The sequence below is a fragment of the Crotalus tigris genome, unplaced genomic scaffold (genome assembly GCF_016545835.1).
Source record: "Crotalus tigris isolate CLP2741 ecotype Arizona unplaced genomic scaffold, ASM1654583v1 scf7180000018925.3142382, whole genome shotgun sequence".
Classification (NCBI taxonomy): Eukaryota; Metazoa; Chordata; class Lepidosauria; order Squamata; family Viperidae; genus Crotalus; species Crotalus tigris.
The window spans coordinates 896,340-923,109 of NW_024097278.1; the positions used below are offsets into that span (position 1 = coordinate 896,340).

General features: G+C 43.9%; 1 protein-coding gene across 3 annotated transcripts; it reads left to right on the forward strand.

Annotated features, from left to right (window-relative positions):
* Positions 1–3,395: 3,395 nt before the first annotated feature.
* OPTN (optineurin) lies at positions 3,396–26,625 on the forward strand. Of its 3 annotated transcripts, none has more exons than XM_039357542.1 (14): positions 3,400–3,804; positions 7,880–8,050; positions 9,580–9,782; positions 12,211–12,378; positions 13,308–13,387; positions 15,990–16,136; positions 16,326–16,410; positions 18,188–18,303; positions 19,954–20,103; positions 21,819–21,912; positions 23,390–23,548; positions 23,962–24,092; positions 24,989–25,044; positions 26,312–26,625. In XM_039357542.1, exons 2-14 carry the CDS (start codon positions 7,885–7,887, stop codon positions 26,434–26,436), a joined length of 1,680 nt encoding a protein of 559 aa, XP_039213476.1. In that variant the 5' UTR covers positions 3,400–3,804; positions 7,880–7,884; the 3' UTR covers positions 26,437–26,625. The 3 variants fall into 3 exon arrangements, with proteins under 3 accessions (XP_039213477.1, XP_039213476.1, XP_039213475.1); XM_039357541.1 differs by having other exon boundaries at positions 3,401–3,804; positions 7,874–8,050; XM_039357543.1 differs by lacking the exon at positions 12,211–12,378 and having other exon boundaries at positions 3,396–3,804; positions 7,874–8,050.
* Positions 26,626–26,770: the final 145 nt, after the last annotated feature.

Consider the following 26,770-nt stretch of genomic DNA (forward strand, 5'->3'; position numbering starts at 1 on the left):
CAGCATGTTGGACGGCAACTCCCATTATCCCCAGCAGCCTGGCCATTGGAATGTGAAAGTCCTTGCTGCTCTCTGTTTTCTTGCAGACGATTCATTACTCAAATTAAGTAAGATCATCAGTGCTAGAAGGGATTCCTTATTAGGGACTAGCACTGATGATGTTCCCTAGTTGGGTCATGAAACGTCTGCAAGAAAATAACCAAGCTCCGAGAGCACCAAGGACCCCACAGTCCTCCTCCTCCTCCTCCTCCTCCTCCTCCTCCCTTCTAGTATTGATGATGTTCCCTAGTTGGGTCATGAAACGTCTACAAGAAAACAACCAAGCTCAGATAGTACCAAGGACCCCACAGTCCTCCTCCTCCTCCTCCTCCTCCTCTTCTTCTTCTTTTTCTTCTTCTTCTTCTTCTCCTCCGCCTCCACCTCCTCCCCCCCTTCTAGCACTGATCATGTTCCCTAGTTGGATCACGAAACGTCAGCAAGAAAACCACCAAGCTCAGAGAGCACCAAGGATCCCTCATGTCAACCCTGAGCTACAAATAGTGTCCTTAATTGGAACACTACAATCTAATAACATCCTAATTTTTGTGGAAATCTAAAGTACAGCTAGTGACCATTCAAGGTCGCAGTGACACTTTAAAAAGCAACTTACAACCAGTTCTCGCTCTTAACGACTGTTGCAGCATCCCCACGGTCACGGGATCAGAATTTGGGTGCTTGGCAACCAGAGTGTATTTAGGATGATGGTAGTGACCTGAGGTTACGTGATCGCCATTTGCGACCGTCCCATCCAGCAAAGTCAGTGGGGGAAGCTGGGTACATTTAATGACTTCCTGATTCACTTAACGACTGCAGTGATTCGCTTAACCCCCCCCCCCCCGTGAAACAAGCCGTACAATCAGGCGCTGCTCACTTAACAAGTGCCTTGCTTAGAAATTCTGGCCTATTTCAAGACTGACCTGCAGCCATAAAAAGCTGAAACCAATACCAAATGGGTTTTAAATAGAGTTTGAAGGTCAAGAGTCTGGTGGTAGATTTTTTTTATAATCCCTCATTTGGACTTTGTGACAACTAGTTGTGTGAGTACCTTCAAGACAGCTCCTTTTAAAAGGTGGATTTGTTGCAACGCTTCCTCGGGCTGACATTTATTATGTAACTCTGCTAAGTGGGAAAACCCTCCACCCTTCAGAGCTTTAATCTCTTCCCAAAGTTAATCTTCATGACTTTCCAAGTGGCAAGTCTTTCAGGTGCTTTAACTCAGTGATTCTTAACTTGGGCGATATCGCCCCAGGGGGCGATTTCGTTTTTCAGGGGGGCGATGGAACCAAAAGGAGTGATGCAGGAGCAAAGGAACAAAAAGGGGGTGATATGGGGGCGATGGAGCGAGAAGTTTTGGGGACACTTTTGAGACTTTTTCGTACAGTGAATCGCTGTATATCTGTCGTACAAAAACATCAGATCGCTCGCTATTAGTGGATTGAATTGTGTTTTCAAATGTTCCTCCAGCTAGCTTCAGTACAGAACGCTGTACATATGTGAATACGCATCGCTTATCTTTATGCGCATTGCGCAGCAGCCTCTACCCTTTTTATATTTCTTTTTGCGTCTTAAATTTCACTTGTAATTCAATCATTAAATGTTACTGTTTTTCATTTCGGGCATTTCACTTTCTTGCAATTGAATTTTATTTTCAGTGGTCATTACATTTAAGTGTCTTGAATAAATAAGATAATAATGAAATACATGTATCACGAAGTTTGGGAATAAAGTGATGGGTGGCACCAAAATTTTTTCAAACAGTTGCAATATGGGGAAAAGACTGGAAATAAATTATTTGCATTGATATGACCTGATGACAGTTTTAAAGAAAACAAAAAAAGGGTTTGCATAAATTGAAGAATTATTTCCTATGTTGTGATTGAGAGGTTATGTTGGGGGAGGGGGGCGATGACAACTTCCTCATTGGCTCAAGGGGGCGATTCGTTAAAAAAGATTAAGAACCACTGCTTTAAATCACCTGCTGTTGGAAATACAACTGAAATCAGCAAATTGGAAACCCCAGCCTCTAAACCAGTGGTTCTCAACCTGTGGGTCGAATGACCATTTCACGGGGGTCGCCAAACAACGCAATCTGCCATTTTTTCCCCCTTTTCCTTAGTTGTGCTACTCCCTTTTATTCTATTGGCTTTTGAAAGCCAATAGAATAGACTCTCTTGAATAGAGTCTAATTCTATTGGCTTTCAATAGCCAATAGGAATTGTCCAGGCTGTCTCTGCCCTGCTGAGCCCGCCAAAAGTCCCATTCTGCAAATGGTCCTGCACCAGTTGAGTAGTCCTCGACTTACGACCAGTTGGGTAGTCCTCAACTTATGACCGGTTAGGGGTTGCAGCATTAAAAAGGTTGAGAACCACTGCTCTAGACTCAGGCATTTATTTACCTTGGCTGCAAATGAAGAGCTTTTTGCTCTATCCATCTTCCTGCAATAGCTTTCCTGCTGGTTAGAAGCCCTGAAGAGGGCATAGGAGAGAGAAATGTGCTTGTGGGGAATTGTTTAAAACAGTGGTTCTCAACCTGTGGGTCGGGACCCCATTTGGGATCAAACAACCATTTCACGGGGGTCGCCAAACGCAGTCCGCCATTTTTCCCCCCTTTTCCTTAGCTGTGCTACTCCCTTTTATTCTATTGGCTTTTGAAAGCCAATAGAATAGACTCTCTTGAATAGAGTCTAATTCTATTGGCTTTCAAAAGCCACTAGGAATTGTCCAGGCTGTCTCTGCCCTGCTGAGCCCACCAAAAGTCCCATTCTGCAAACGGTGCTGCACCAGTTGAGTAGTCCTCGACTTACGACAGGTTGAGTAGTCCTCGACTTATGACCGGTTGGGGGTCGCGGCATTAAAAAGGTTGAGAACCACTGGTTTAAAATTCTGCAAGGTCTTACATTAGGTTGCAATTTTCAGCAGCATTGGTCTTAACCAGCCGGGACCAAATACAAGGAAAAACAGAAGGGAAAAAAAAAAAAATTGGAGGAAAACAGAGGACAACTCTCTCGAACACTTGCATCTTGGTTAGCTTCACCCAAGGCTGTAAGCCACGGTTTGCTGAGTTGTGTGTGTGTGTGTGTGTGTGTTTTTAAGAAGTCCCAATTGGCTGGACTCCCTTAAAAGTGACAAGCTGAGACTTTACGGCTTCCAAAAGCTACTAAAGACTTTCAAATATTGTTAATGAATTGACATTTTAATATTATATTCAAACACCGTGAAATGAAGGCTGATGGAATAATATTAGTTGCAAATTTGAATGAAAAATGGAAAGGGGAAAGGAAAGGAAAAAGAGAGAGAGAGAGAAAAGGAAAGGGAAAGAGAAAGAAAGAGAAAGAAAGAGAAGGGGAAAGTCTGGCGGGGGCGGCGGCGACGCCTGGCGGGTGCCCAACGCGCGTCCTCGCTTCTTGCCCCAGCCGGAGCCGCGGCCTCGACGCCAGTCAACTCCCCGGAAAAGCCGGGGCGGAGGCTCTTCCTTCCGTCAGCTGACCGGAGCCAGCACCCAGCGGGGCGAAGACTCCCAGCCCGGCCGCCGCATCCCTCTGCGCCTTCCTGTGCGCTTTTACGCAGGCACCGCGCTTTGCAAAGCAGGCGCTGCCCGGCCGGATCCTGCCGCGGGTGGAGGTGGCAACTGGACCCGGTGGAAAGCCGAGGAGCCCCTGCTCGGAGCCGCTGCCCGGGGGGGGGGGACCCCGGTCCGGAACGCCTGCCCGTCTGAATGGCCAGTTAGGCGGTGTTTTGCTTCCTTCTCCGCCTCGGGGCCTTGACGGTGAGTGACCTGGGCCCAGCTTCTTGCAGCGACCTTTGCAAAGGGGGGCTTTTAAGAGCCAGAGGTAAAAAAAAAAAAAGGCTTGCAAGGGGCTGCGCTCTGGGAGATGCGTTCAACCCTGCCAGATTTGCGCCCTTGCCTGGTTCTCTCTTCTTTTGAGTACAGCTAGTCCTCAACTTAACAACAGGATTGGTTTGTGGAATTGGCTGGCCCCCCAAGATAGGGTGAGGTTGGATTTCTCCAGTTAGACCAGGGGTGGAGAACCTTGGCTCTTTTAGGACTTGTGGACTTCCAACTCCCAGAATTCCTCAGCCAGCCATGCTGAAGGAAAAGGGAAAGGTTGGAAGTCCACAAGTCATAAAACGGCCACATTTGAAGACCCCTGTCCTCAACCGTTCAGACAAATGGCTGTCCATTCTCTTCTTCAAAGCCTCCAGTGATGGAGCACCCACAACTTCTGGAGGCAACCTTTGGAGCATGGCTTTAGGGCCCTTCCTGACACGTGAGCAGCTTTTATCTAAGCAGGAAAAAAATGGATTCTTATCGCTTTGAGAGAAATGGCTGTTTCACCCCACCCCACCCAGGCAAATACTGGCCTCACCCGGTTTGCCTGCATGACCGCTCAGAACTGCAGTACCCCAAATCATGAAAAAAATCACCAACTTTCCTGTAAGTAGGAAGAGGTACCTGTGGAAATGTTTTCAAGCCGTCATTCTGCTCATCTGACTTTCCAGTTTGCAATTCGAGCGAACTGGAGATTAGGCTCAAGAACAGAGCGTTACCAAATGGAATGAAATTCTTGGATCATCTCGTTAGATTATTGCAGTGCTTTAGCCAGACTGAACAGATCAATGTTTTTCAGACTTGGCAATTTTTAAGAGGGGTGGACTTTTAATTCCTAGATTTCCCCTGCCATCATGCTGCTGGGGAATTCTGGGAGTTGAAGTCCACGCCCTCTTAAAGTTGCCAAGTTTGAAAAACACTGTTGTGTAGAGAAAGGTGAAGACTTTAAAAGGGTGGTCAGTCCTAGACAAAACTGTAAATCTGCACGAAAACATTGCTAATACATCGAAATGCTGGGAAAGAGAAGAATACTCAACCTTGTTTTTAATAATGAGCACAAAATTTCTTATCCAGCTTTCCTCAAAAAATAGGATGGCATCTGTGTTTCCATCAGTAGTTACATTGAATGTTATTTTCCTTTTTTTTTTTGCAGTTAGCAAAATAGTTGAGTTGTTTATTACTAATTTGGTTACACATTTGAGTTTTTGATACCTTTTTAAATTTAGATTCATATTCCTATGTAAGTAGCTGCTCTTTCTGGATTTGTTTTTGTTGTTGTTGGAAATAGCATAGAAGGCTCATATTATTGGAGATTTTATCTTGAAGAAAAGTTACGATTTCAGGCCTTTGAAAATAATTTGGGGGAATATTTAGAATGAGAGGGGAAATCCTGAGTTAAAAACACTACAGTCTGTTTTAATTTTGCTCCAGGAATCATGTTTTACCAAATGAAAAGCTTTTTTTTTTTTTTTTTTTTAGGAAATTACAAAGTGTACTGTATATTAATAGGATCTCTAAAAGGCCTAGAGGCATTAATTCCTTTAATAGGCTTACTATAATGAACATGGAATATGAGTGCTTTGATAATGGCTAGTTATAGTGACAGTGAACAGGAAAACAATTAGTTTCTTGTTGCTATCCATACGTTACAACAGGTTTTGATCACAAAGGGCATTTAATGATTTTGATTATCAATACAGCTAATTCTAGTATCATCCTGATTAATTTCTTAGTTTCCATAAAGAATAATCCTAAAATAGGTGTTTTTCTAAGCTTTTTAAGTTGAATTATAACTAATGATTGCAGGAGAATTTAATGTTAAGAATTTCCCATTAAACAGAAACACCTCTTTTTAAAAAATCTTATTTACAAAATTGGGATATATTCAAAGCATATATTCTAGAACCATAGATATTTATGCTGAAAAAAAAGAAATAATAAAGACATGTTCCAGTATTTTGTATGGAGATTTAAAACTAACCACACTAATTTTAGATGGTGATGGAATGCTTCATTAAAAAGATACAGAGAGAGAGAGAGAGAGAGAGAGAGAGAGAGAGAGAGAGAGAGAGATGCCAATAAACTTGATAAATAAAATAAATAATTCTGTCAAATATATTAACACAAACTCCATTAAACTTTTAACTGTTGGGACTCTTGTAAGGCGTATGTTTGCTACAGTTAAAAAGAAACCTGTAAATTTTAATTTTATACATTTGGAAAAGACAGTTAAATAGCAGCTGCGGCTTTATGTCAGAAATTGTGTGGAGGAATCTTATAAAGCATATATGTAAGGCTAAGGGGAAAATGGAGCAATTATATTATGAACACTGTTAGTACTTTTTTTTAATGCACAGAAAAAATATATTGTCAGCTTGGTATGAAAACTGGAAATCTCCTAGGCGCCTGACTGAAGCAATTAAAACATCTGAATCTTATCTCTGGAATTCAGGCCAAAAGCAGTCCTACATTGTTATACATTGTCATTCCTGCCTGAGCAGGGGGTTGGACTAGATGACCTCCAAGGGTCCCATCCAACATCATCATCATTACTATTATTATTATTATTATTATTATTATTATTATTATTATTATTATTATTATTATCAGGGCTTTTTTTGTAATAGAACGCACCTTTTTTCGACAGATTTTCCAGAGTTGCTTTGATCTTTTAGATACACTAAAAATTGAAGGGTTTTTTTTTCAACTACAAAGGTAAACATTATAGGATAGGCAAGGTGAGTTGTATGACGTATGTGAGTCTGGCATCTTTTTTTTTTTACAAAAAGCACTGATTATTATTATTATTATTATTATTAATTATTATTATTATTATTATTATTATTATTATTATTATTATTATTATATACAGAGATAGAGTCTATTACTGAGCAGGTTTTTATTTTTATTTTTTATGCTCAAATACTGTATATAAATTAGATTGAACTGCAAACTGAATAACAGATTTTTGGGGAAGAAAATTCTCAGGTATAATACATAAAATCAATTTGGCATAACTGTAGCCAGTAACAAGAAATTAACAGATCTATAAAATCAGGGAAAGTTCGTGTGCTACATTTCCCATTGAATGTAAAAACCTTATGGATTTATTAGCATTTTTACCATCCAAAGTCATTAATGAGTTGTTTAATCTTATTAAAAATTCATTTTTCATTCTATGAGGCTTACATTACCAGATCAAAACCAGAGAAAAATCCAGAGAAAGTGTTACAAACCAATATTGTTGTTTAATGTGGATGCAAACTATGATCAATGACAGTTATTACGAAATGTATTGCTATCTGTAGTTTATTCAACTCATCTGAATATCAGAGAGATATCTGATTATATTTAATGATTTGCTGTTTTGGAAATAGCTGCACATAACTTAGATCGGTCGGGGAAGCACTTGTATAATTTTGGTGACTTCAGAAGCTTAGCAGATTAAACTATAGTTAGAACTTTCATGGCAAATTCTGTAACTTAAGTTAGATCGGAAGCATTCAAAAAGCAATATTTTTGAAAAAAAATGAGGAAGGGTTAAATTGGATAGTCTGGATCAGTTATTCAAGCTTGGCCATTTTAAGACATGTAAACTTCAACTCCCAGAATTCCTCAGAGGAGAATTCTTAAAACTGCCAAGTTTGAGAAATTGGTCTAGACCAGGGGTCTTCAAACTTGGCCCTTTTATGACTTGTGGACTTCAACTCCCAGAATTCCTCAGCCAGGCATGCTGGCTAAGGAATTCTGGGAGTTGAAGTCCACAAGTCATAAAAGGAAGACTCCTGGCTCTAGTGTGACTGTCCAGTTTTAACCTTGCTTTTTTTAAAAAAAAAAAAAAAAAAATCCCAGTGGGGAATTTTCCCAGTGGAGAATTCTGGGAGCTGTAGTCCACAAGTCTTAAAATTGCCAAGTTTGAAAAGCATTGTTCATGTTTTGTTTTTGTTTTTGATTTTGTTTTTGATTTTTTTTCTTTTCTTTCCATTCCTTTTTTTTTTAATTGAAGCTACAGGAGCAATGTCCAAAAAGCCTTTAAATATCCCTGTGGTAAATGGGCAGCCACAGAAGACAGAAGTGGAAAATGGACACCCCAATTTGATGCCACCCACTCTTAGCACCTCCAGCGTGGAGGAGATGGTCCAGCAAATGAAAGAACTCATAACGGAGAACAACGAGCTTAAAGGTGAACATTAAATATCAAACATGGCCAGCAGTTCCTTCTCAAATCTCTGTTCCACAAAGGACACTACCTCTGGGTCTTTTCACCCTGTAGTAAGAATTACTAACATCCACATAGGCTTAAGATACCCTGGACTTATATGAGTTTAGGTCCTCTGATTTTGGGGGGTATAGGCAAATAGGCAATTCATAAAGTTTTATTTAATTGTTTTCTATTTAATTCAATTGTATTTTATTTAATTCTAATTCTGTTTAATGTAATCCATCCAGTAGAAGGGATGTGTCCACAAGACTCGCAACAGTTAGGCGGGACTAGAGAGAAAATTGTTTCTTAGCAAATCAAGCAAAATATGAGAACAAAATAAGACTTCGTTTGTTATCTATGATGTTACCTGTGTTTTGCATATTTCTGATAATTCCAGGCCAAATTTTAGAATATGCACAACGGTTTTTGCATATCTGCATTTCGGAGTCGTTTTTTTCGTTATTTTATCCAGACAGCTCGCCTTCACTGCAGACAACTTGCAGCACCGTTTGCAGACTGGGACTTTTGGCAGGCTCAGTAGGGCAGAGACAGCCTGGACAATTCCTATTGGCTTTTGAAAGCCAATAGAATTAGACTCTATTCAAGAGAGTCTATTCTATTGGCTTTCAAAAGCCAATAGAATAAAAGGGAGTAGCACAGCTAAGAAAAAAGGGGGGGGGGAAATGGCGGACTGCGTTGTTTGGCGACCCCCGTGAAATGGTTGTTCGACCCCAAATGGGGTCGTGACCCACAGGTTGAGAACCACTGCCCCATACCATTCCAGACAAATGGCTGTCCAGTCTTTTCTTGAAAGCCTCCAGTGATGGAGCATCCACAACTTCTGGAGGCAAGCTGTTCAACTGGTTAATTGATTTCACTGTTAGGAAGTTTCTCCTTAATTATAGGTTGCTTCTCTCCTTGATTAGTTTCCATCCGTTGCTTCTTGTCTTGCCTTCTAGTGCAGACATGTCAAACTCGCGACGTCGCATGATGTCTCGGAGCTTTTTCTCTATTGCCGGCAATGGGGTGGGTGCAGTTTTGGGATGACCGTGGGCCAGCAGTTTGACACCCCTGTTTTAGTGTTTTGGAGAATAGGTTGACTCCCTCTTTGTGACATCCTTTCAGATGTGGGAACATCAGAGATTTCAGATATACTAGAGTCCAACTTCAATAACATTATTCCCCACCTGATTCTTCTTGAGAACTTTAGTTGATGAGCCACGGAGAACTTAAGGAACGATTTCTGGAGAAGTTTGGATGACAGACTCATGCTGATCTCATCTTGTAGGATCCATGCTTTCCTTCCTTTTCTCACCATATCAAACCCTGTCGGTAGATTGCAGCATTGATAGATTGGTTAATGCTCTCCTCAAAGTATTTCTTGAAATACTGGGTAGATGGTCAATGCCTTCCCCCATTTCCCCAAAGTATTTCCTTGAACCCACGCTCCATGTTTTAGGGAACGATTTATGCTGACCCCTAACTGGGTATTTCTTGGGGTCAACCAGAAGCCATGAGGCAGCGAAACCAGGCCATGAAGGACCGCTTCGAGGAGCTGTCCGCTTGGAAGGAGAAGTTGAAAGAAGAGCGGGAATTTTACGAATCGAAATTCAAAGATGCCCGGCAGTGTTTGGCAGCCAAGTGTCTGGAGAATGAAAGTCTCCACCAGAAACTGCAAAGCCTGGGAGAGAAAGGAGAAAGGGGCACGCAGGTAAGTGAAAAAACAAGATTTTGACTCGTCTGGGCCTGAGAAGGAAAAGGGAGGACTCCCCAAACTGAGGTAGCTAGAAGAACTGTTTGCAGGTAGTCCTCGACTTACGACCACAATTGAGCCCAAAGTTTATGTTGTTAAGCGAGAATTCGTTAAGGGAGTTTTGCCCCATTTTACGACAGTTGTGAAGTGACTCACTGTAGTTGTTAAGTTAGTCAGACAGTTGTTAAGTGAATCTGGCTTCCCCATTCCCCAAGGTCGCAAAAGGGATCGCATGAATCCGGGACGCTGTGACCATCATAAATATGAGTCAGTTGCCAAGCATCTGCATATAAATCGCATTGACTCTGGGGATGCTGCAACGGTCATAGGTACGAGCAGTTGCCAAGTGTCAGAATTTTGATCACATGATCATAGGGATGCTACAAAGATCGTAAGTGTGAAAAACGGTCGTAATGTCACATTTTTCAGTGCTGTTGTAACTTTGAACAGTCACTAAATGAATTGTTGTAAGTTGAGGACTATATTATTATCATTATCATCATCATCATCATCATCATTATTATTATTATTATTATTATTATTATTATTGGAAGGGACCTTGGAGGTCATTCAGTCCAACCCCCTGCTCAGGCAGGAAACCCTATACCAGTGGTGGCGAACCTATGGCACGGGTGCCAGAGGCGGCACTCAGAGCCCTCTCTGTGGGCATGCGCGCCATCGCCCCAGTCCTAGGCCTTCAGATGGGTTTTATAAAACTTGTTCGCTTTAGGCCTCCACCGCCATGCGCAAAAAAAAAAAAAGGGTTCAATCAATCAGTCAATTTCAACTTCTCGTGGGGGAAAAAAAGATCTTGCAAAGTTGGAATTGATTGATTGAACTTTTTAGTCCCACCCAGTCTGCTGTTACCACTGCAGCCATGCCCACCCAATGGGTCACTCCCACCCAATGGGCCACACCCACCCGGCACCTGACGATTCATAAGTGGGTTTTGTGTTGCAGTTTGGGCACTCGGTCTCTAAAAGGTTCACCATCACTGCTTTAGACCATTTCAGACAAATGGCTATCCAGTCTCTTCTTAAAAACTTCCAGTGTTGGAGCATTCACCACTTCTGGAGGCAGGTTGTTCCACTGGTTAATTGTTCTAACTGTCAGGAAATTTCTCCTTAGTTCCAAGTTGCTTCTCTCCTTGATTAGTTTCCATCCGTTGCTTCTTGTCCTGCCTTCAGGTGCTTTGGAGAATAGCTTGACTCCCTCTTCTTTGGGGCAGCCCCTGAGATACTGGAACACTGCTTTATGAAAGAATAGGTGTCACAGATGACAAAGATCCATTTGTCATAGGATCGCTAAAGACTCCGGCTAATTAAATTTAGTGAGATGTATTTGTACATACAGATAGTAGTTCTCAGCTTATGACGCTTAGCGACCCTTGGAAGTTACAACAGACCCCACAAGGTGGTATTTATGACCCAGTTCCAGAGTTTTGACAGTGGTGCACACACAAGCACACACACACACACACACACACACACACACAGCCCTGTGGTCACATGATTGCGCATTTCTGTTGCTAAGTGAGACAGTTGTTGAGTGAGTTTTGCCCATTTTACAACCTTTCTTGCCGCAGTTGTTTAGTGAATCACTGCAATTGTTAAGGTAAACAACACAGTTGTTAAGTGAATCCGGCTTCCCCGTGGACGTCGCTTGTCAGACAGTCGCAAAAGGAGATCACCTGACCATGAACCATTGTGTGAAAAACGGTCATAAGTCACTTTTTGCATCTTTGAATGGTCACTAAATGAACCGCTGTAAGTCGAGGACTAGCTGTGGTGGAATATCCCCATGGTGTGGAGTCCGCCACTCTGTAGCTTCTACTGGAAAGGTATTTTCCAAAAACTATTCAGGAACAAGCTCAACGTCAAGAATTCAGTTACGCATCGTGGCCTTCAGCATTCCTTTAACTACTTCAGCCAGTCCTTGACTTACAATAGCTCATTTAGCGACCAAGTTACAACGACACGAAAAAAAAGTGACGTGTCCCCGTTTTTCGCACAATCTTAGGCAGCATCGCCATGGTCACGTGATCTGTAGTTACGACGGTCGCAGTGTTCCGGGGTTGCGCGATCCCCTTTCGCATCCTTCTGACAAGCGAAGTCAATGGAGGAAGCCAGATTCACTTAATAACCGTCTTACTGACTTAACAACGGCTTGATTCACTTAAGGACGGTGGCAAGGAAGGTCATAAAATGGAGCACAACTCGCTTAACAACTGTCTCGCTGAGCGAGAGAGATTTTGGGCTCCATTGTGGTCGTAAATCGAGGATGGCTTCTACTGAGTGAGGCTTAGGACGGTTCTGTGTTTGGCCTCGCTGTCCGGCAACGTCTTGGCTGCACTTGAAGGGGACTCACCCTGGGTTTCTCCTCCTAGGACAGCCCCGTTCCCAGGAAGGAGGCAGCCCAAGAAGTCGAGCAACTGAGGGCCCAGGTGGCGAAGCTGCAGGCCGAAAAGGCGGATCTGGTGGCCATCATTTCCGAGCTGCAGCTAAAGCTCAATGCGACCATGGCCGAGGACTCCTTTGTGGAGATCAGGATGCATGTAAGTCACGTTTCATTCTCTCCATGAACCCTTCTGTCGCTGGGTGGGATTTCCTTCGTCTTGTGTACAGGCAGTCCTCGACTTACAACTGTTCATTTAGTGGCCGAAGTTACGACAGCACTGAAAAAAGTGACTTACGATTGTTTTTCACACTTAACGACGGTTGCAGCATCCCTTTGATCACGTGATCAAAATTCGGACGCTCGGCAACTGACTCATATTTATGACGGTTGCGGTTCCCAGGGTCACAAGATTCCCTTCTTGTGACCTCCGGACAAGCCAAATCAGTGGGGAAGCCAGATTCGCTTAACCGTCTGACTAACTTAACAATTGCGGTGATTTGCTTAACAACGGTGGCGAGAAAGGTTGTCAAACGGGGCAAAAACTTAACAAATGTCTCGCTTAGCAACATAAGAGCCAAGGTGGCGCAGCAGTTAGAGTGCAGTACTGCAGGCCACTTTAGCTGACTGTGTTCAGCAGGTCAGCGGTTCAAATCTCACCGGCTCAAGGTTGACTCAGCCTTCCATCCTTCCGGGGTAGGTAAAATGAGGACCCAGATTGTTGGGGGCAATGTAAAATATATATATACATTGCTTACTGGTGTACACCGCTTAGAGAGTGCTTGCACTTAAAGCGGTATATAAGTCTCATAAATAAATAAATAAATAAACATAAATTTTGGGGCTCTGTTGTGGTCGTAACGCGAGGACTGCCTGCAGACTCAGAGGTTGCAACCCTAGTTACTTAATCTCTGGAACGGATTTGTAAGTGGGTGAGTAGAGGCAAGGGAGAAAGAAGGAAGGCCTTAAAATTGCCGACCCCCAAGTGCTGGGTTTGGAGAGTGTTCGTTTTTGACAACCTGAGTGTGTTTATTCCGAGGTGAAAAGCCAGCTGATAGATGTGACAAAGCCGTCTGTCATTTTCTGCAGGAAGGAGCAGCAGAAGGAGCCCTGAAACAACCTCAGGAGGTGGATGTCAAAAGAATAAACGAGAGCGCGGCTCTGTACGTGTGAGTAGATTTTTTTTCGGGATTCTTTGAGCATCTGCGTCTGTTCTGCACTTTTTTCTTTCAGGTCAATCAACAGCTGCTTAGGACAGCTGCTGAAAAAGAGAATATTCTAGATCAGGGGTGGCGAACCTTTTAGACACTGAGTGCACAAAAAACGCCCCTTCCTCCCCGCCCCGCCGCGCCTCGCCCCCGCTCCGCCCCGCTCCTCCTCAAGGCCACCCACCGCCTCCACGGCCCACCGTAGTAGATCGTCCAGGCAGCCCAGCAGTGCCACGGCAGCCACATCCTCCGCCCATGCCCCCCAGTATCATCTGCGCGTGATGGGCCACGAGGGCAAAGTCTTGTCCCCGCTGCCCAGCTGCCATGTCCTTGGCTGTGCTGCTCTGCGCAGACCACGTTCAGGGGCGACTCTCCTCCAGGGGGGCTTCTGGTGAGAAGGGGGCCGTGGGGGGAGGCAGGGCTGGGGCAACAGCGCACGTGCCCACAGAGAGGGCTCTGAGTGCAGCCTCCGGCACACATTTTTATTTTATTTTATTTATTAAAATTTATAAACCGCCCCACTCCCGCAGGACTCCGGGCGGCTAATAATAAAAACACCATATAACATGACAAAACAAACAATACAATAACACTCATCCAGGGGTCGGATTTTATAAACCCTAGGCCTGCCGGAAAAGCCAGGTCTTAAGCAGCTTGCTGAAAACCAACAGGGTGGGAGCAGTCCTAATCTCCGGGGGGAGCTGGTTCCAAGACGTGGGCGCCATCACAGAGAAAGCCCTCCCCCGCGGCCCCGCCAAATGGCACTGCTTGGCCAACGGGACCTGAAGGAGGCCCAGCCTGTGGGATCTAGCCGGACGAAGGGAACTATGAGGTAGTAGGCGGTCTCGCAAGTAGCCTTAGGTTACATGCCATAGGTTCGCCAGCACTGTTCTAGATATAGAGGTAGTCCTGGACGTACGACCATAATGGAGCCCAAAATTTATGTTGCTAAGCGAGACTTTGGTAAAGTCGGCTTTGCCTCTCTTTTTTTGCAATTTTTCTTGCCACTGTTGTTAAGCAGATCACTGCAGTTGTTAAGTTAGTAGCGCATTAGTTAAAAGAAGTCGGCTTCCGCCTGGACTTTGCTTGTTAGAAAGTTGCAAAAGGAGATCACAGCATGGCCCCAGGACACTACAGCCGTCATAAATACAAACCAGTTCATTTACTGACTGTTTGAAGCTACAACAGCACTGAAAACAGTGACTTATCGTCCTTTTTCCACATTTACGACCGTGGCAGCATCCCTGCGGTCACGTGATCAAAATTCAGACACTTGGCAGCCGACTCACATTTATGACCATTGCAGTGTCCAGTGATCCCCTTTTGCGACCTTCTGACAAACCAAATCAGTGGGGAAACCAGATTCACTTAACAGCCATGTTACTAAATTAACAACTGCACTGGTTCACTTAACGAATGTCTCACTTAGCAACAAAAATTTGGGACTCAATTGTGGTTCGTAAGTCAAGGAGTACCTGTATTGCAGGCTGACTCTGCCAACTGCCAGCAGTTTGATCCTGATGGGGCTCCAGGTTGACTCAGCCTTCCATCCTTCTGAGGTCGGTAAAATGAGGACCCAGATTGTTGGGGGAGGATATGCTGACTCTGTAAACCACTTAGAGAGGGCTGTAGACCACTATAAACCGGTATATAAGTCTATAGTCTAGTCTAGTCTAGTCTATTGGTGCAGGAGTTAAGAGTGCAATATTGCAGGCTAAACTCTGCCCGCTGCCAGCAGTTTGATCCTCACCTGCTCAATGTTGACTCAGCCTTCTGTCCTTCCCAGGTCAGTAAAATGAGGACCCAGCTTGTTGGGGGACAAGATGATGACTCTGTAAACTGCTTAGAGAGGGCTGTAAAAGCACTGTGAAGCAGTATATAAGTGCTAGTGCTGTTGAAAAAAACATCTGGAAGAGGCTGAAGACAGACACCTCCCTATTTCCCATGAGTATAAGAAGTGGAGGGAGATATAGTTGCAAGCGACTTGCAAGATTCTGTTATTATTACTATTCGTTGTAAAAATGGTCTTAGCCTTCTGCTGGAGTTGATCTCTTGGTGTGGTATACCTGATGGGGTAGATTTAGATTGAAATCCGAATTCGGCTATGAAGCTGCTGGTTGAGCTCCATAACTGAGTCAGGATTTCAACCTACGTCAACCTACAGGAGTAGGCAACCTTGGCTCTTTTATGACTCCTGGACTTCAACTCCCAGAATTCCTCAGCCAGCCATGCTGAGGGGCAAGGGAGAGGTTTCCAAGCTGAGCCATGCTGGCTCAGGAATTCTGGGAGTTGAAGTCCACGAGTCATAAAGCGGCCTAGGCCTAGGCCAGAGGTAGGCAACCTTGGCTCTTTTATGACTGGTGGACTTCAACTCCCAGAATTCCTCAGCCAGCCATGCTAAGGGGCAAGGGAGAGGTTTCCATGCTAAGCTATATTGGCTCAGGAATTCTGGGAGTTGAAGTCCACGAGTCACAAAAGAGCCAAGGTTGCCTACCCCTGACCTAGATAGAATAAGGCAGTGTTCATGATTTCACCCCAATGTGTCTTTTCTATCTTGTTAAAGCCGGACTAAATCTATGGACGAAGCCAAGAAATACTTGGAAAGAGAAGAATTAACCGTCAGCCAGCTTCTGCATTCACTTAGAACCGAGACTCAGAAGAGGGAAACCCTGGAAAATAAGATGCAGGAACTGAAGGATAAGTGTCAACAGTGTGTATTCTTCTCATTGTTTCAAACATCATGGCTAGCTGGCTTCCAATTTTGTGCTTTCCCACAAAATTTCCCACATTCTCTTGCTTCTGTGTGCAATTCTGTAGTATCTCCATCTCAGCATTCTTAAACCACCACCCCCCAGGTTCTAGATCACTGTTTTATACCGGACCACCTTGCTTTCCACAGGCTGTTGAGTCTGAAAAAGAAAACAGATGAGAAAGGCACTCAAACGGAACAAGAAGCCAAGAAGAAAGAAGAGAGAAGTGAAAGTGTAAGTACTACTCCTTTACCAATAGAAGAAGATATTTGTAGCTCGGGGTTGAACTGTGGGGTCTTTGGTACTCCCTGGGCTTGGCGGTTTCCCTGCAGACATTTCGTTACCCACCTAGGTAACATCATCAGTGCTAAAAGGGAAAGGTGGGAGGTTTGCAAGGGGAAGAGGAAGAGATGATCTGTGGGGGCCTTGGTGCTCTCTTAGTTAGTTGTTTACTTGCAGGTGTTTCATTACCCAGCTAGGTAACATTATCAGTGTTAGAAGGGAGGAGGAGGAGGTCTGTGGCGCTCTCTGAGCTTAGTAGTTTTCTTGCAAACATTTCATTACCCAACTAGATGACCCTTTGAAGATGTTACCTAATTACCTTATCAAGAGGTTATCTGTTGGATAATAAAACAGTCTGCAAGAAATCAGCCAAGCTCAGAGAGCACCAAAGACTCCACTATTCGTTTATTCACACTCGGTACGCCAAACCCAATAGGAATTCTGTCATTTCGTTCCTCTGAAATTCAGAAAGTTACTTAAACGAACCTCTTTCCGTCGCTTGTGCCCAACCGCGCTTTCATATAAAGTCTTATGCATTGCGTAACTCAGAATGTTTCATTATGGCACGCTGAGTGATGCTGCTTGCTTTCTTCAGTAAGAGTCAGTAGGCCAGGGGTAGGCAACCTTGGCTCTTTCATGACTCGTGGACTTCAACTCCCAGAATTCCTGAGCCAGCCACGCTGAGGGGAAAGGGAGAGGTTTCCAAGCTGCCATGCTGGCTCAGGAATTCTGGGAGTTGAAGTCCACCAGTCATTCTTCAGTAAGAGTCAGTAGGCCAGGGGTAGGCAACCTTGGCTCTTTCATGACTCGTGGACTTCAACTCCCAGAATTCCTGAGCCAGCCATGCTGAGGGGAAAGGGAGAGGTTTCCAAGCTGAGCCATGCTGGCTCAGGAATTCTGGGAGTTGAAGTCCACCAGTCATAAAAGAGCCAAGGTGGCCTACCCCTAGCCTAGGAGGCTCACCGCTTAGAACAGGAGGACTTAAGACAGGGGTAGGCCACCTTGGCTCTTTTATGACTTGTGGACTTCAGCTCCCAGAATTCCTGAGCCAGCCACGCTGAGGGGAAAGGGAGAGGTTTCCAAGCTGAGCCATGATGGCTCAGGAATTCTGGGAGCTGAAGTCCACAAGTCATAAAGCGGCCTAGGCCTAGGCCAGAGGTAGGCAACCTTGGCTCTTTTATGACTCGTGGACTTCAACTCCCAGAATTCCTGAGCCAGCCACACTGAGGGGAAAGGGAGAGGTTGTGCCCATCACAAATGGGTTGTCGTTCTTAATTTCCTACCCCTGCTGCAAAATGGGAGTGTCTATAATCCAAAGAGAGATTTTAGATAAATCCATTTTTTAACCAATTCTAAATATTTTTAGGCCCATCATGTCCCCTCCCACGGACAACTGAAAAATAATGTGAATTTTTAACTTAGTTGCAAGAAACCCCTACTTAAACAGAGGCTCTCCCTCAAGTGACAAACAGTGGTGTGTTTTTGCAGGATCAGCGAGGAATACGTGCTGGTTTTGGAGGAGCAGTGCATGTGTAATTCCTGTAGTGTGCCTCAAGAGCACAAACAAGACTCTTTATTGTTGTTGTTGTTGTTATTCTGAGTGAGTGATTCATCTAGAATCGGGCTATCTGTTTGACTTCTTTATGCTGTTAGCAACGTTCTTTTTGCACCTTGTCATGTTTTCAGCAAGACACAATTGGTTTTCCAGTTGTTGAATTCTTTCTTTTAGGTGGGCAGTGAAGTGGAAACACTAAACCTGCAAGTATCTGCCCTCTTCAGAGAGCTGCAGGAGACCCACGCCAAGTTAAAAGAAGCAGACGTAATTCAGAAAAAGCTGCATGAAAGGTAAGCATAGTTGTTGTTGTTGTTAATTGCGAAGTCGTGTCCGACCCATCGCGACCCCATGGACAAAGCATTGGATACTGCCAAATCTCTTTTGAGTCCAACTCAACTCCTTCATTTAATTAATACCGCTTTACAATGCCTTGGTAAGGCCACACTTGGAATACTGCATCCAGTTTTGGTCACCATGATGTAAAAAAGATGCTGAGACTCTAGAAAGAATGCAGAGAAGAACAATAAAGATGATCAGGGGACTGGAGGCTAAAACATACCAGGAACGGTTGTTGGAATTGGGTATATCTAGTCTAATGAAAAGAAGGACAAGGGGTGACAGGATAGCAGGGTTCCAATATCTCAGGGGCTGCCCCAAAGAAGAGGGAGTCAAGCTATTCTCCAAAGCATTGAAGGCAGGACAAGAAGCAATGGATGGAAACTAATCAAGGAGAGACGCAACCTAGAATTAAAGAGAAATTTCCTGACAGTGAGAACAATTAACCAGTGGAACAACCTGCCTCCAGAAGCTGTGAATGCTCCAACAATGGAAGTTTTTAAGAAGAGACTAGACAGCCATTTGTCTGAAATGGTATAGGGATTCCTGTCTGAGCAGGGGTTTGGACTAGATGACCTCCAAGGTCCCTTCCAACTTCAGTAGTAGTAGTAGTAGTAATAGTAGTTTATGTATTACCATGTTTCTCCAAAAATAAGACCTAGTTTTGGGGCAAGGCCCACGCCTTAAAATCAAGTTAGGGGGGTTGGAGCTTACCATTACAGCCAGGCCTCCCATGGATTGACACTTGCCTCGCCAGCCCACTTCTTCTGTGGCCAAACGAGCAGCTTCCTTCTGCAGCTGAGAATGGAGCTCCTCATTTTACTGACCTTGGAAGGATGGGAGGCTGAGTCATCCTTCATCTGGTCAGGATCGAACTGCTGACAGTGAGCAGAATTAGCTGGATTAGCCTGCAATACTGCATTTTAACCACTTTACGATGGATGGGATGGATGAATGGAAGGAAAAGGAAGAAAGGAAGGGAGGGAGGGAGGAAAGAAGGATGGAAAGAAGGAAGGAAGGAAGGAAGGAAGGGGAAAAGGAAGAACAATAGCACTTAGACTTATATACTGCTTCACAGTGCTCTACAGCCCTCTCTAAGCGGTTTACAGAGGCAGCCTGTTGCCCCCAACAATCTGGGTCCTCATTTTACTGACTTCGGAAAGATGGAAGGCTGAGTTGATCTTGGGCTGGTCAGGATCGAACTGCCGGCAATGGAATGCAGAGTCAGCCTGCAATACTGCCTTCTAACCACTGTGCATCATGAATGGATGATGGATAGATGGAAGGGAGGGGAAAAGAACAATAGCAATACAAATAGCACTTAGACTTATATACCGCTTCGTAGTGCAGCCCTCTTTAAGCAGCTTACCAAGTCAGCACGTTGCCCCCAACAATCTGGGTCCTCATTTTACCAACCTCAGAAGGATGGAAGGCTGAGTCAACCTTCAGCCGGTCAGGATCGAACTCCTGGCAGTGAGCAGTGTCAGCCTGCAATCCTTTTCTTCTAACCGCTGTGCCACCAGAGCTTTTTATCTGAAAAGATGCTGGGGGTTCCTTCCGATTTTTAGCCGTGTTTCTTCCCTTACGATGTCTCCATCGCCCAGGTGTCAGATTCTTGAGAGGGAACACCCTGTCAGGGTTGGAGACCTGGATGAGAAGCAGCAGTTGTTATACACCATTAAGAAGCTGGAGCTGCAAGTGGAGAGCATGCAGTCGGAAATCAAGCTGGAGCAGGCTAAAACCAACGACGAGAAGTGAGTGTAGCCCCGGGAATAGAGAGTTGGGGACGGGATCTCCTCATGTAAAAGTGACAATAAACATCTATGGAGGTTCTCAGTCATCCAGGTCATGGTTGTCCCAAAGGTGCTTTTTCCAAAAGGCAAACTGGACTTTATTGGGGGGGGGTGGTTCTTCTTTGAATTGAAGATGCTTCTTGGATGGGAAGCACAACATTTTCAAGGAAAAATACCAAGAAAGTCCAGTTGTCTGGGGGGGGGGAAGCACCTTTGGGATAGTGATAGCAAACATTTTATTTCTTATTTCCTTATCTCTACATATACATATTTATTCTACGTATATATTCAAGATGGACCGTATTTAATATTTATTTGCTGTGGATATGTAGGGGTATGTTGTATATAGTATATTTAGGTGTGTGTCATGTATGTGTTTCACTTTGAGAGCGGGCAACTAAATTTCATTTTTGATATGTGCCGTTGTGCCCACAGTAAAAAAAAATGACAATAAAGGTTATCTATCTATCTATCTATCTATCTATCTATCTATCTTTATCTATCTATCTTGTCTGTCTGTCTATTTTATCTGTCTATCTATCTTATCTCTATCTACCTATCTTATCTGTCTGTCTATATCTTATCTATCTATCTTACCTATCTTATCTATCTATCTAATCTATCTATCATCTGTCTATCTTATCTATCTATCTTATCTATCGTCTATCTATCTAATCTATCATCTGTCTATCTATCTATCTTATCTATCTAATCTATCTTTATCTATCTTATCTGTCTGTCTATCTATCTTATCTATCCATCTTATCTAGCATCCATCTTATCCGTCTGTCTGTCTGTGTATATCTTATCTATCTATCTATCTATATCTATCTATCTTGTCTGTCTATTTTATCTGTCTATCTATCTTATCTCTATCTACCTATCTTATCTGTCTGTCTATATTTTATCTATCTATCTTACCTATCTTATCTATCTAATCTATCTATCATCTGTCTGTCTATCTTATCTATCTATCTTATCTATCTAATCTATCATCTGTCTATCTATCTAATCTATCTTTATCTATCTTATCTATCTATCTATATCTATCTTATCCATCTGTCTGTCTATCTATATCTTATCTATCTATCTTATTTATCTATCTAATCTATCATCTGTCTATCTATCTATCTTATCTATCTATATGTATGTATGTATCTATCTATCTTATCTGTCAATCTATGTATGTATCTATGTATCTATCTAATCTATCTGTCTGTCTTAACTATTTATCTATGTATCTATCTTATCTGTCTATCTATCTGTCTATCTGTCTGTCTATCTATCTATCTATCTATCTATCTATCTATCTATCTATCTATCTATCTATCTATCTATCTATCTATCGATTGCCAAGCAGAGTTTCCAGATGGAAAGCTGGTTAAAGCTGCACTGCAGATTTGGCTTTAACAGGCTGAATTTTATAGCTTAAAAGCTCTTTTATTGGCATCTGGTGGCTTCTTCATGTATTATTTCTTTGCGGTTATATTCTGAATATATATCCATCTTCTGGGGGCACGCGCAAGTGCAAATCCATCCAGAATCTTGTGTGATTTGCAGATACCGTTTTCTTTGCTGCTCTTATTGTGTTCGTTCTATTAAGGGGGAAAGTGAGAGAGAGCCCCTGTGGGTGCTGAACTTTCTGTCTTAGTTTTGTTTTCACTGTCTTCCTCTAGAGCCAAGTTCAGCAGCCTCCAGGATGCATACAGCAAGCTTGTAAAGGAACTGACCGAGGCTTTGCAAACCGTTGAAGAATTAAAAGGCAAAGAGGTGAGCTTTGCTCTAGAGCAGAACTCTGGCATAAAGTGATGGAGGGGGACGTGTGGGAGAAGTGTTGGCTTCCCTCTTGCCTCCCAGGCAGATGTTAGAAACATGATGACTTTGGCCAGCTGTGAAATTCCTGTGAATATTAACCCTGCTGAGAACAGCAGGATTGGGGTAAGGATGGGAAGCCATCTTGGATAGCTACTCCCTAAACCAGTGGTGGCGAAGTTGGAATTGATTGACTGAACTTTTTAGTCCCACCCAGTCTGCCGTTACCACTGCAGCCACGCCCACCCAGTGGGCCACACCCAGCCAATGGGCCACACCCACCCGGCACCCGACGATGCATAAGTGAGTTTTGTGATGAAGTTTGGGCACTCAGTCTCTAAAAGGTTCGCCATCACTGCCCTAAACCTACACTGGATCTCCTTTCTTCTCTTTCTGTCTGCTCTGCCTCCACCTTCTCCTCCTTCTATCTCAGTGGTTCTCAACCTGTGGGTCGGGACCCCATTTGGGGTCGGACGACCATTTCACGGGGGTCTCCAAACAACGCAGTCCGCCATTTTTTTCCCCCTTTTCCTTAGCTGTGCTATTCCCTTTTATTCTCTTGGCTTTTGAAAGCCAATAGAATAGACTCTCTTGAATAGAGTCTAATTCAGTAGTTCTCAACCTTTCTAATGCCGCGACCCCATAATACAGTTCCCCATGTTGTGGTGAGCCCCAACCACTTATACATCACCAGGTGCCAGGGGCGTGGCCAAAGAAAAGGGGAAAAAATGGCGGACAGCCTTTTTTGGCGACCCCCGTGAAATGGTTGAGAATCACTGGTCTAATTCTATTGGCTTTCCAAAGCCAATAGGAATTGTCCAGGCTGTCTCTGCCCTGCTGAGCCCGCCAAAAGCCCCATTCTGCAAACGGTGCTGCACCAGTTGAGTAGTCCTCGACTTACGACCGGTTGAGTAATCCTCAACTTACGACCGGTTGGGGGTCGCGGCATTAAAAAGGTTGAGAACCACTGTTCTATCTCCTTCTTCTCTGCTCCTCTTGTCTTCTATCTCCTCCTCCTCCTCTTATCCCTTCTCCTCTGCCTCCTCCCTCCTCCACTTTCTCCTCCTCCTATCTCCTCTTTCTGTCTACTTGTCTGCCCCCTCCTTCCTCCACCTTCTCCTCCTCCTCCTTCTATCTCCTCCTTCTCTCCTCCCCCTCCATCTTCTATCTCCTCCAGCTCTTTTGTCTGTCTCCTCCTCTGCCTCCTCCTTTCTCCTCCTCCACCACCTCCTCCTTCTCCATTCGCCCCTCCTCCTCCACCACCACCTCCCATATGGGATGTTTTTCAACTTCCAAGCCTACATTACATTTCCTGGTAGTCTCTCATCCAAGCAGGAACCAGGTCCAATCCTGCCTAGCCTTTTTTAAAAAGATTGGCTCGGTGACTAGGCCCCTGGAATTCAGCAGGCGGTATCCCTGATTCAACCCACTGCAGGCGCAAAGGATCGACCAGGCATCCTTAGACGAATTAATTCACAAACTGGATCTTGCCGAAAAGGCACTGGCTGCCAAGCAGTTGCAGATCGACAAAATGAAGCAGACTCTTACGAAGCAAGAAGAAGAGCTTGAGACTGTGGCTGTCCTGCGAGCTCAGGTATGGCTGAACAGGGTTTAACTTCCCAGGTCTAAGTCTGTAGCTTGAGATTCCCTGGTGGTCTCCCATCCTGATCATGACTGCATGTGGCCCTGCTTAGGTGCCAAGTCCAGTCAGGTCCTGTCACCTGAAAATGTTGGCGAGATCTTCTTCACTTGATCTCAACTCCTGATGACTTTATGGATGCGTCCACCTAGCTTTTGGGGGGTGTTTTTTTTCTTCCAATTTCCCAGACAGGGTTAGATTTCCTAGTGGTCTTCCATCCATTCCTCACCAGGGATGGACTTATTTAGCTTCCAAACTAGGTCAACCAGATGCTGCCAACATGGTTAAATGAGTAAGGGGTGAAGATTAGATTTCAGAATGAAAATATTGGGGCTGTTTGAAAGTGAGAGCGTTGTTTTCCTGAGCAGATGGAGGTCTACTACTCTGATTTCCACGCGGAAAGAGCCGCGCGGGAGAAGATCCATGAGGAAAAAGAGCAATTAGCCACACAGTTGGCGTACTTCTTGTCTGAGAAAGAAGAACGCGGAGATCTTGGCAGGTGAGGAACCAAAGAAGGACTTCTTTCTATGTCTAGCAAAGAAAGACTCAAAGAAAACCCTTCTCCATCAAGGTTCTTGTCACCTTGTTCAGTTAATTTGACTACCATAATGCACTCTACTTGTGGCTGCCCTTGAAGACAGTTTAGAAACTTCAGCAGGTCCAGAAGGCAGTGACATGGGCAATTTTGGGTCCACCACATGATATCCTTGTTAATGCCACTGCTTTGTATGGTATGTTTTCTCCCAGTTGGCTTCTGGGTTCAATTCAAAGTGTTGGTCACCTCCCATAAACTCCTTCCTGGCAGAGGGTTGGGTTAGTTCCTTGACTGCTTATCTCCCAAGTGTTTCTGACCATTCTAGAAGAGCAGTATGTTCCAGATCCCTTCTATGAAATGGTGTCATCTAACAGGATCCAAGAACACGTTCTCTGTCACTGTGCTTGACCCACAGAAGGCCATTCCCCCCTGAGGTCCAGATGACCTTCGATAAAGCCTTAAAACTGGCGGTCTCCAAACGTGGCAACTTTAAGACTCATGGATTTCAACTGGCTGTGGAATTCTGGGAATTGAAGTCCACAAGTCTTAAAAGTTGCTAAGTTTGGAGATCGCTGTCTTAAAAGTTGCCCCCAAATGTTGGCCATAGTATTCAGTGAACTTTGCATTGGTTTGGTTCCTAGATCATAGGGCTCCTTTGAGTCAGATTTTAGCAGCTTGACATTATATTGCTTGCCACTGTTGTTATTTGATCTATTGAGTTCTTGTTCTAAATTGTCATTAGTCCACCCAGCATCAGGCCCCGAGATCAGCAACCAAGGAACTCTTTTTAATAAATAATAATAATAAAAAAAATCCTCTCGTGGAAATGGAGATTGAAAATGCACTCTCCTTCCCCTCAGGTGTTCCTTGGCAGAAATGCAAACCCGTCATGGAACCAGGCTGCCATCAGATCAAGGTAATTCACCTGGTTTTGCTCAGAAAGGTGGGACAAAATTTGGATACCTGTTAGAATGGAGTCTTTGTTTAGACCAGGGGTAGGCAACCTTGGCTCTTTTATGACTTGTGGACTTCAACTCCCAGAATTCCTGAGCCAGCATGGCTCAGCTTGGAAACCTCTCCCTTTCCCCTCAGCATGGCTGGCTCAGGAATTCTGGGAGTTGAAGTCCACGAGTCATAAAACAGCCGAGGTTGCCTACCCCTGGTTTAGATCATAAATACAGACCGGGTTCTGTTTTGCAAGCAGAAGCAGTTTGACCATAGAAAAGAACATTTGTAGCTCAGGGTTGAACTGCGGGGTCCATGGAGGCCTCTGAGCTGGGTGGTTTAGCCGTCTGAAAGGGGGTGATAGAACTGGAGAAAAAATAAAGGAAAATTGAATTGAATTGAATACAAGTAGTTCTCGACTTACTACAGTTTATTTAGTGGCCGTTTGACGTTACAATGGCACTGAAAAAAGTAACTTATGACCACTGGTGGAATTCAAATACCTGAACAACCGGTTCTCTTATTTGATGCAGGCCTGGACCGCCGAGGCTTAGAACGGACTTCCGGAAGTGGCATTCATGCACTTCCAGCAGGCCATTCTAGGCCTGGAGCCTCCAGGCCTCCAAGGCCTAGAACAGATTTCCGGAAGTGGCATCCACGCACTTCCAGTGGGCCATTCAGCCGAACCGGTGTGAACCGGCTGAATCCCACCACTATTTATGACAGTTTTTCACACTTATGACCACTGCAGCATCCCCAGAGTCACGTGATTAAAATTCAGACGCTTAACAACTGACTCATATTCATGGATCCCAGAATCATGTGATCCCCTTTTGCGATCTGACAAGCAAAATCAATGGGGGAAGCCAGATTCACTTAACAACTGTATTGCTAACTGAACAACTGCAGTGATTTACTTAAAAACTGGCAAGAAAGGTCGTAACGTGGGGCAAAACTCACTTAATAAACATCTCACTTAGCGACAGAAATTTTGGGCTCAATTGTGGTCGTAAGTCGAGGACTACCTGAATTTGATTCTGTCTGGATCTAAAACCTTGAAATTTTGATAATCTTAATTTTGATGGCTCATTTGACTAGATCAGCTGTCTTAGTTTAGAGCTATTCCCATTCGTTTACAATTTGTTCTATATGTGTATACATCTATTATTCAATGTGTATTTCATATATATATATATATATCTTTTTTAAAAAAAAAATAAATAAATCTGTACCTGCAGGAGCAGAAGACCAGAATGACCAACAGCAGTCAAGGGATATTCCTATACATTCTTGTCCAAAATGTGGAATAATTCTTCCAGATATAGATACACTTCAGATTCATGTTATGGACTGCATCACCTAAACAATGGTTTCAGAAATGCTTGGAAACAAAACCTGCACTTTGTAAGAAAATAGTTCCATTTTCATCTTTGTTAGAAAGCATTTGGAACCTTAGTGGCTTCTTCCTAAGGATTCCATAGGGAGGCTTAGGGTTTAGTTATGCATTCAAAATTTACCTTACAAAAACTGTAATATACATCATTATGATCACTTTCCAACTAGCTGAAGATAAATGTGTCCATTGCATAATCAGTAGGAACCGACACATTTTCAAGACAAGAAGGTAGGGATTATTTAATGCAGCCATTCAGTAGGAGTATCTGCTCACTTTGAAGTCTTACAGGCAGCTTCGAAGT

What these genes read in the sequence shown, in the direction of transcription:
- OPTN (XM_039357542.1), top strand. Translation starts at nt 7,885, where the DNA reads ATGTCCAAAAAGCCTTTAAATATCCCTGTGGTAAATGGGCAGCCACAG. An exon ending in CTGAAGGATAAGTGTCAACA is followed by an intron (nt 16,137 to 16,325) that starts GTGTGTATTCTT and finishes TGCTTTCCACAG; the next exon opens with GCTGTTGAGTCTGAAAAAGA. An exon ending in CAGGCTGCCATCAGATCAAG is followed by an intron (nt 25,045 to 26,311) that starts GTAATTCACCTG and finishes CTGTACCTGCAG; the next exon opens with GAGCAGAAGACCAGAATGAC.